The sequence below is a fragment of the Semicossyphus pulcher genome, unplaced genomic scaffold (genome assembly GCF_022749685.1).
Source record: "Semicossyphus pulcher isolate SPU_LCO1_2020_fin unplaced genomic scaffold, fSemPul1.0.p SCAF_4, whole genome shotgun sequence".
Taxonomy (NCBI): Eukaryota; Metazoa; Chordata; class Actinopteri; order Labriformes; family Labridae; genus Semicossyphus; species Semicossyphus pulcher.
Genome location: NW_027211715.1, coordinates 14,495,550 through 14,504,260, shown reverse-complemented (window position 1 = coordinate 14,504,260; position 8,711 = coordinate 14,495,550). Strand labels below are relative to the sequence as shown.

Here is an 8,711-nt window from a genome sequence, read left to right as displayed (position 1 = left end):
ATTGACCTAGTATTTATCAGTCTCAAATACTAGGTTAAAGGTTAAATTAACACTTTTATGAAAGACAAGAGGCAAAAGATACACAGTTCATCTTGACAGGCAATTTCAGTTTAAGAACAAATCCATATACTGACATAAAACAGTATTACAAACAAGACTAAATATATATTAAATTCAAAACAGGACTGATTAAAACCTCATTTCCCTCTCTGTTCAAACAGCAGATAATTCCCTGTGTGAAGAGGACGGTTTAAGGAACTCATGTGGGGATAATTTAACGATAATTTCTGCTACATGTCGTCAGCGTGTGGTCGCAGCCTGGCCGAGCGCTGGGGGTCCAAGGTCACAGTGGCTATGTGACCAGTGATTGGGTCTACGTGGTAATGATGACCCATCCTTTCTTCTTGAGTGCTGTTCAGAGACGTGTGCTCCAAACCGGACCGGTCTTGGTTCACATCCATCTTTCCCATCAGTGCAGTTATATCGTCTAATCCCTGGTCTCCTGGGAAATACCGGTGCAGAGGCTCGGATTCATCCTCGGCAGGGAAGGGAGGTTCAGTGACGTGCAGCACACGGGAGGCCTGAAGGTTCTGCAGGGACCGTGACTGGACTGTGAAGGACGAGGAGAGAGAAAACACAGACAACTTTAATCCCCTGTGGACAGAAGTTTACTTTAAGTCCTGCTATAGCATTTACAATCAGTATAAACACATCATTTATGCTTTATATCTTACTATAATGTAGTTTTAACCAGCTGTAAGTGTTTATTAATGTTCATATGTCAGCTGTAACCCATATGCAGAGGATGGTGTGTTAACCAATGACTGTATATAAAGATGGATGACGCTTCTCCATCTACTCTCATTGTACAAAATTGAAGCCAAATAGGCCCTGTGACTGCCATCTCCGCTGGTGACGTCATTTGGAGCCAGAGCTGTGCAGTAGAGATCGGCGAGTGGCGCCGCCGTTGCCACTTCTGCTAACCAAAACACACACTAAAAAAACAGCAATGATCCCGCACGTCAGTGTATTTAACAGCAGAACAGCTTTTTTGTGTTGGTCTGAAGCAGACGTTCACAGGTTTGTAAACTTCACTGACTGTAGTGATTGTTTTAGCTACATTTCCTCTTGCCAATCCTCCTCTACTCGGCTAATCAGGAGCAGATCGGCTGCATTTGTCAACAGAGCTGTCAATCATCCTTTTGACAGCTTCAAATAACTAATTAAAACTAAACTTGTCAGAAAAATGAACACTTGGACGTAAATCAGCATTATAATAATTAGCTATAATGACAGAAACCATGTTTGAGAAACATTTATTTGCCGTGTATTTTGATTTTATAGTTTGACTCATGCCCCATCTGATAACATGGAGGAGGCAGGCTTTATGACCTGTACTGCAACCAGTCAGCAGGGGGCGATAGAGAGGGTTTGGCTTCAATTTTCGGTCTATTGTAGCTAAAGAATGACGATATCGATTACATATAGTATAATATAGATTATATATATTATATAAAATGTTTATTTAATGCACTTCAAAGTGTCCTTGTATCTCAAACAACTACATTACAGTGTGTAATAAAACATCTGTTAAATGCTTAACAATGCTTTTAGCTGGTCTTTTTTTTTCAAGTTCTCCATACGTGCATTGTGTGTGTCAGTGTGCTGGCATGCATGCAGATCTTTCTGTGAGTGCATCAGATTTAAAGCTAAAGATATGAAAGATACAAAAGCTATAAAATTTGTAACATAGCCTTTAGCACTGAGGGAAAGTGTAGCATTGATCGCCTTTTTCAAGGCAGTTTGTGGTAACAAATTAATCTCTGGTGCTGTGCAAATCACATATGCAGGGATGCGCCAATAAATAAATTAAACAAGTATTAATAAATGATAAATTTGTGGGCAATAGCTTCATAACCACAATGATAGTCTTTCAAGTTTTAAGTCAACAGCAAATCCTCAGACGGGCAGAGCAGGCTGTGAAGCTCTGCAGGTGAAGACCTTTTCAGCAGCAGGTCGGGCTGCAGTTCTAACAAGCTCCTCCGCTGTGACAAGCAGGCGCTGGATTAGTCGGCAGGCGGGTGCACAAAGCTGTTTGGCGCTGAAGGTTACTCACTTCTGACTGGACTGAAGTCTCCTTGGCTGACCTTGGTGTCAGAGAAGGGCTTGAGGCTGGGGAACAGGATTAGGGAGAAGGACAGCAGGAGCACCTAAGAACGAGGACAAACACAACAGACAGAAGAAAGAAGAGTTAGATCAAGGATGCACGGAGGTGGAAAAACATCATTCAAAGAAGTATGCTACTTGAAAGTCTGTGTTTTTTCTACATTGTTCAAACTTTTCAATGGCTGGTATTTTTTCCTCTGTGAATGTTCAGAAGAAACATTTTATTGCTGAGCTTTTCTTGTGAAGCAAAGTATCCTGTGTCTGGAAATGTGTTTGTGTTTCTTGACTGAAAGTTGGATCTCATACATTTTTCCCCCATTGGAGTTCAAAGGCAAAATGGGCTTCTGTTCAGTGTATTCTGTGCTTTTCTGTCCTTTGTGCGGTCTTATCCATTGTGTATGTATCAACATTGGCCTTTCTCGATGGCTAATCAAGCTACAGCGGTTATTGCTTTTCGGCCTGCTCTGAGGATGAGTCATATGAAACGTCTGTGCAGTTTGTTTATCTGCCGAGCACACACGCAGAGGACTTCCATACCAGTACACATGTCCCAGTCTGCGCTGGCTTGTTAGATGTATTCATGACCAGAGCCTGCAGCCTGCGCAGCTGCTCCATTAGAGAGCTGCAAAAGAAATAACAAAGGGTAAGAGAAGGGGGAAAGACAGACAAGAGTGTATTTATGGCGGTTTTAGGGACCAGGATGGAAAGGAAAGATGCTAACAGAAATGTGGGTGGACATGAAAGGGGAAGTCCTTTTGAAAATTCTCTCACATGTTGCATTTCTCCAGCTGGGACACTTTCCTCTGCAGCTCATGGTTGTGTGCATTGCAGGCGGCCATCCTGGAGGAGACACCACACAAGGGGAGGCAGGCAGAGAGCAGGGCAAGGTGAAATCGCACACAAACAAATAAATATCATTTTCAAACAGCAAAACAGTTAGAAATCAACTCTATGTAAAGTCAATGAAGAGTTTTTAAATTGCCTTTCTTACTCATGAAGTGTTTAAAAGGAGCACACAGGTCATTCTGCACATTTTAGCCCAACACAGATGTTGTCTTCTTTGCATTTACAAAGCAAATTTTCCAAAGCATACAGTACCAAATGTAAACCCCAGACCACAAATACAACATAGACCAAAGCTCCATCACTTAGACCTGAATAAGGAGGGTGGCCTGGTGGGTCGTTTTTTATGAAACCAGAAAAGATTTTGACCTTTTGACCTTTTTGCATTAAATTACGATTGAAATGTAGATATAATGATATGAAAAATATGCTAAAATCCTAATCTCCCTTGATATTCCTTTATAAATCTGTCTTTTACCTGCTTTCCAGCCCATCAATATACTCCTTCTTCTTCTTTCTGCTCTCCTGGGCCGACTGCTTGTTGCGAATCTTTCTGCGTATTTTCTTCAGAATCCGTTCTTCATACTGATTTTCAGAGAAAGCAACAGTTTAATTTCGAGCCTCTGTGGCACAAAGCCCTTGAGCTGATCGTTGTTTATAGGAATTGATAGCAATTTACCTTGGTGAGAGGAAGCTGGCTGGGCAGAGACACCCCCTCCTTCGCTAAAAGCTTCTTCTCATCTTCATTGAGAATCAGCTCCTGAATGGACTGCTGGGATGGGTGCGGAGTCTGTTGGTGAGATATGAATACTAATATATGAAACATAATAAGTGCTGTTTGATTAAATTTTCTCTCTGCTCCCACTCCTCTTCATCCTCCTCTTCTGCCACCCATCTCTTTCCCTAGAGCTTCACAAGAAGATGTTAAATGAGTGCAGACTATCAGGCCACCTTCATCACTCTCATTTCATGGCAACCTCAAAGCAATTATGGTGTGAGAAGTTGCATTCTGCTCCTCTCTTCCTCATCTTATTAAGCCGGCCAGCACAGATGGGATCAATAGCCTGAGTGTGCTGAAATTCACACCACTGAGTGTCCTGGAGTTCCAGAAGCACAAACACATTATTCTGCTTGCGTATTCAGGTGATGACCTCCTTTTTTAGGAATATTTTCTTCGGAAATGAAACTTAAATGTGCTCCTCTTTCAATTACAAGTTCATTTCTTCCTGTGCCCGCTTGGTTTTCTCTGTGGTTTCCTTCCATGCCCCACTGACATACAAGTTAGGTGTAGCTGCGACTCTAAATTGCCCATAGGCATGAAAATTAGCATAAATGGTGCCTGTCTCTATGTGTAAGCCACATGATTGACTGACGTCCCTTTTGTCCAATGTTAGCGGGGATCAGCTCTGGACCCCACACAAGTTGATCCGATGCTGATACCAGTTTCGGTAATGCCTCTGATACCAGCCTAAAATGAGGGAGCAAGTACATGTTTATGCACTGATTTGATAGCATGAAAATATCAACTGTTTTACCAGATATCAGTTGTTCTTCTCCGATAATAAACAGAAAACATCAATCCATCCAGTTTCCTCCACTTACCCGGGGTTAGGTGGCTGTAGCAGCCGGCCAAGCAAGTTAGCCTAGATGTCTCTCTCCCTAGTAACATTTTCCAGTTCCTCCTGGGGGATCCTGAGGCGTTCCCAGGCCGACGGGCCTCGGGTCTGCCCCGGTGTCTCCTCCCAGTTGGACGTGCCCGGAAAACCTCCACAGGGAGGCGCCCGGGAGCATCCTAATCAGACGCCTAAACCACCTCAACTGGCTGCTTTCGATGCAAAGGAGTAGTCGCTCTATACTCCTTACCCTCTCTAAAAGCTGAGCACATCCACCTTGCAGTGGAAAATCATTTCGGCTGCTTGTATCCGCAGTCACTACCCAAAGCTCATTACCATAGATGAGCTGGAACGTAGATCAACTGGTAAACTGAGAGCTTGGCCTTACAGGTCAGCTCCTTCACCACGACGGTCCGGTACAATGTCCGCAATACTTCTGACACTGCACCAACCAGTCTGTCAGTCTCACAATCCATTTTACCTCTTCCCATGACCCTTAAAAAATAAGTAGGTACAGCTAATAGACATATGGTACATCATGAAACTCCTCTCAAAGCAATAGAATTAATACCAAATTAACACAAAGGTTAAATAAACAGCAAATTTTCTTTTTGCTTTCAAAAACTGTGTGATTATAACAACTCTGAGCTGTTACAGGAGAAAAGGTAGTTCTGGGAACACCTTTTCAGGGTTTGGAACCCGCAGATAAAGTAAGCATGTACTGTGTTCTGACCTGAACTTATATCTTAATATATTTGTTTTTTTCTGTTTCCACTGTTTATATTTTATCTTCACTTTGCTTTTAAATGTCTTGTTTTATAATTTGTTTCTTTGCTTTTGTTGTCTTGTGTAAAGCACTTTAAATTACCTTGTTGCTGAAATGTGCTTTATAAATAAACTTGCCTTGCCTAGTAATCAGACTGAAAGCACTCAATACAAGGAACTAACAAATTATTGGAAATGTCAAGAAGAAAATCCACTTCATCAAAATGCTAACTTGAGTGTTGCAGCATTTTTCTCCTCTCTTCGTCAGAGTTCATTTTTATTCCAAAGGCCTCGCCCCTTGTGATCCAGGATTTCAGCAAGTGAAGTCACTTCGTATATACACATACTGAGGCACACACACCGTTTACTTAAGTCACTTAAGGGCATTTACATGGACTGATTATTTGGAGACTAACCTTTAGCACAATAACTATTTGCCTAAACCTTCACCTTACTATGACCTTAACATGACCCCAGAATCTGCATTATACCAACTTGAGACACAGCTTTAACCCGCAATTGCACAAGACGTCCCAAATCAACTGATCTTAACTCTGGTTTAAGTCCTTGAAAGTAACTTAAGTCATACCCATACATAAACACACACATCCACCCTACACAAAAGGTAAACAACAGGTCCTGTGCATGACTCAAGCAGCCACAAAAAGAAGCAAAACACACATAAGATACTATCGCTCTCCCTTCTTGTATCACTGTCAAACTCCCAAAACAAGCAGAGCAGAATACACTTACCGGCTCTGGCGTTCCGGACAGCAGCAGATCCTTGACAGTGAGCGGGAAGCCAGAGGACAGCTGCGGTCTTTGTACATCAGAGGGATATTGTGGGATTCTCGTCCTGCCTGTTGGGAAGGTATGCCCCCAACCATCTGCACACACACAGCCAGAAGAAAACACATAAATACACTGCAAACAAAGATCACTGAGTAACGCTGGTGTCTTTGTTTGGATTAAAAGAGATGGATGACATTATTAGACAAATGCTCATTAATATGTTTGGTACTTTTTCATAAACCTTAATTCTTAATCTGCTGTGATACAGCAAATCCAGGGTTTAATTTGCAGGGACGTGATTGATTATTGTCTACTCACGACCATGACTGGAGACTCTATTTAATAAAGTGTAATAAGAATGAAGTCATGATGTTATCAGACAAAGTATTCGCTGAAAATTGGCAATTATTTTCTCATAATGACTGCTTTTAATGTGGAATATTTGTGACTCACTGAGGTCAATGGAGAAGTCGGCCTCCAGGCCTGCCTTGGTTTGTGGCCTCGTACTGAAATACTGCGCTTCCTCGGGGGGGCTCTCAGGGCGCTGAGGGCTGTCCATGTGGTCTGAGGGGGGGTCCTCACTGATCCCACTGTCACTCGGAGAAGGGGACCAGAGAGGCGAGCCTGACACAGACTCGCTTCCACTCAGGAGAGCGTTCAGGAAGTCATTGTCTGCCTGTTCAGCCGGCTGCAGCATCTGCGGGGACAGAAAAAGTAAAGAGCTATCATTTGCCTGTCTCCGAGACAACAACACGGCGCGAGACGGGGACCCTCGACCTACAGAGCATGTCAGGGTGAAACTACGCCATCTATCCAAAGCTAACAGCTAATCTTAGCATGTTTGAGTGACATTAGAGATCCCAGAGTCTCACACACATTTGGCTCCTGGATTGGCCAGGTGTGATGGTTGCCATGGCGTCCCGATTCTTCATGGCGGAGAATTCCATCATTTTGATCAAACAGCCAGTCGAGCAGTTCAATGCCATCACAACCCTGAAATGAGATCATGACATTTCATCACAACACAATACTGTGTCTTTCGTGGTTTCAGAGGCAAAGAAAACAAAAAATATGGACGTTTCATGTGAAGCCCCAGCTGATCGCTTTTTACTACCAACCCTTCACCATGACCCAACCTGAGCACGCTGTGCCGTACAGTGTGTTCCCCACATCTGCCCAGATATCTGTCAGAGTTTGGGACCATTTTAAATTCCCTAATTATGTCCTGTAAATGCCTAAATGTATTTATCCATACATTTAGGATTTTGATGTAGACTTTTAATTTGCTCAGAAACCTGAACTTTGCTCTGTATGCTCGCCCCAATAACCCACAATTGACAAACTGTGCTATAAAAAGGACAATATGTATTTATACCTGTTCTGGATACTGCTCCATAGCTTCCTCGCTTGGACTGACCACCAAAGAAGCCCCAAAGAACACAAAGATCCAGTCGTAATATCCACTTTGCCCTTTTGTGGAGGAGCTTTGTCTCCGTTCCTAAAAGTCTCCGCTGTATCTCTCAGCTCTTCTTTCACGGGTCCAAAGTTTAAACTCCAACACAACACACCCAGCCAGCTAGCTTGCTTTGTCCCCATTGGCTACAAGGAGATATCTTCATGATAATCTGATTAATACTCACGAGTACACAACTAAGGAACTACACAAGTTGGTCTATCTGGAGACGAAAGACATGAAGTCTCCATTGAGATGCAAAACAGCAGGAAGGTCAAAGTCTGTTGTTTCTTTTCCATTTTTTTGATGGCTTATTGACACAAGGATAGCTCTGACCTTTGGCATATTATTCATACAACAATGCTCATACACTGACCAGGCCCTAGAAAACAACAATGTTGTTTACCAAATTTTTACACACACAGGTTGTTTGGTAAAGTAAATAAATAAATAATTACACATCATTTGAACACCATCGTGTAATGGCAGAAAAAGCGTCCTGAGGCCTCTTAAAGCTCTAATGAGCCTTTAAAGAGGCTTAAAATCAGGAATATACTGCAAAGAAGTGAATGAAAACAGGATTACACAGAAACTATTTGAACCATATCTCTCTTTATTATCTGGGTTTTGTGATTTGTTTGAGGGTCTCATTATTTTTTTCTCTTATTATTATCTTCAAGAGTACAGAAGTACATGAATTATTGAATAGATCCAGATGCACGTAAGACTGAGTCTTCTGTCATCTTATGAAGTTCTGAGATTTTTCTTTTCTCTAATAAGCTAACACAGTTAGAAACTGAATTTACTTTGACCATCCACAGACTTGTCCCTACTTTGAAAAATAGATATTTTTTATTTTGCAAGGAGTTAGTTAAAGAGATTGATATCACTCTTATGTCTGTACAGTGAATATGAAGCTACAGCTAGCATTGCGTTAGCTTAGCTGGACACAAAAGCTGTGTCCCAATCCAGGGGCTGCATCCTTTGAAAGCCATACTTGTCCCAGTGGCGCGCTGAAGGCTGTCCCAATTCAAAGGCTCCTACAGATGTGGCCGACAAATACATCCTCTGTGTTACAT

The 8,711-nt window shown here is 42.2% G+C and overlaps 1 protein-coding gene across 1 annotated transcript; it reads right to left on the bottom strand.

Annotated features, from left to right (window-relative positions):
• Window positions 1-290: 290 nt before the first annotated feature.
• On the bottom strand, window positions 291-7,575 carry creb3l3a (cAMP responsive element binding protein 3-like 3a). The gene is made up of 10 exons (XM_069680555.1): window positions 7,555-7,575; window positions 7,056-7,172; window positions 6,633-6,876; window positions 6,141-6,274; window positions 3,689-3,799; window positions 3,488-3,594; window positions 2,938-3,006; window positions 2,704-2,788; window positions 2,117-2,210; window positions 291-610 (listed from the first exon to the last, which is right to left on the bottom strand). The coding sequence occupies exons 1-10, from the start codon at window positions 7,573-7,575 to the stop codon at window positions 291-293; spliced, it is 1,302 nt and encodes a 433-aa protein (XP_069536656.1).
• Window positions 7,576-8,711: the final 1,136 nt, after the last annotated feature.

Excerpts from the sequence above, each read along its gene's own strand:
- creb3l3a (XM_069680555.1), bottom strand. The coding sequence starts at position 7,575 with ATGGAGCAGTATCCAGAACAG. Across the intron at positions 3,595-3,688 it reads GCCAGCTTCCTCTCACCAAG|TATGAAGAACGGATTCTGAA; the intron begins GTAAATTGCTAT and ends TCTGAAAATCAG. Across the intron at positions 3,007-3,487 it reads ATTGATGGGCTGGAAAGCAG|GATGGCCGCCTGCAATGCAC; the intron begins GTAAAAGACAGA and ends TGTCTCCTCCAG.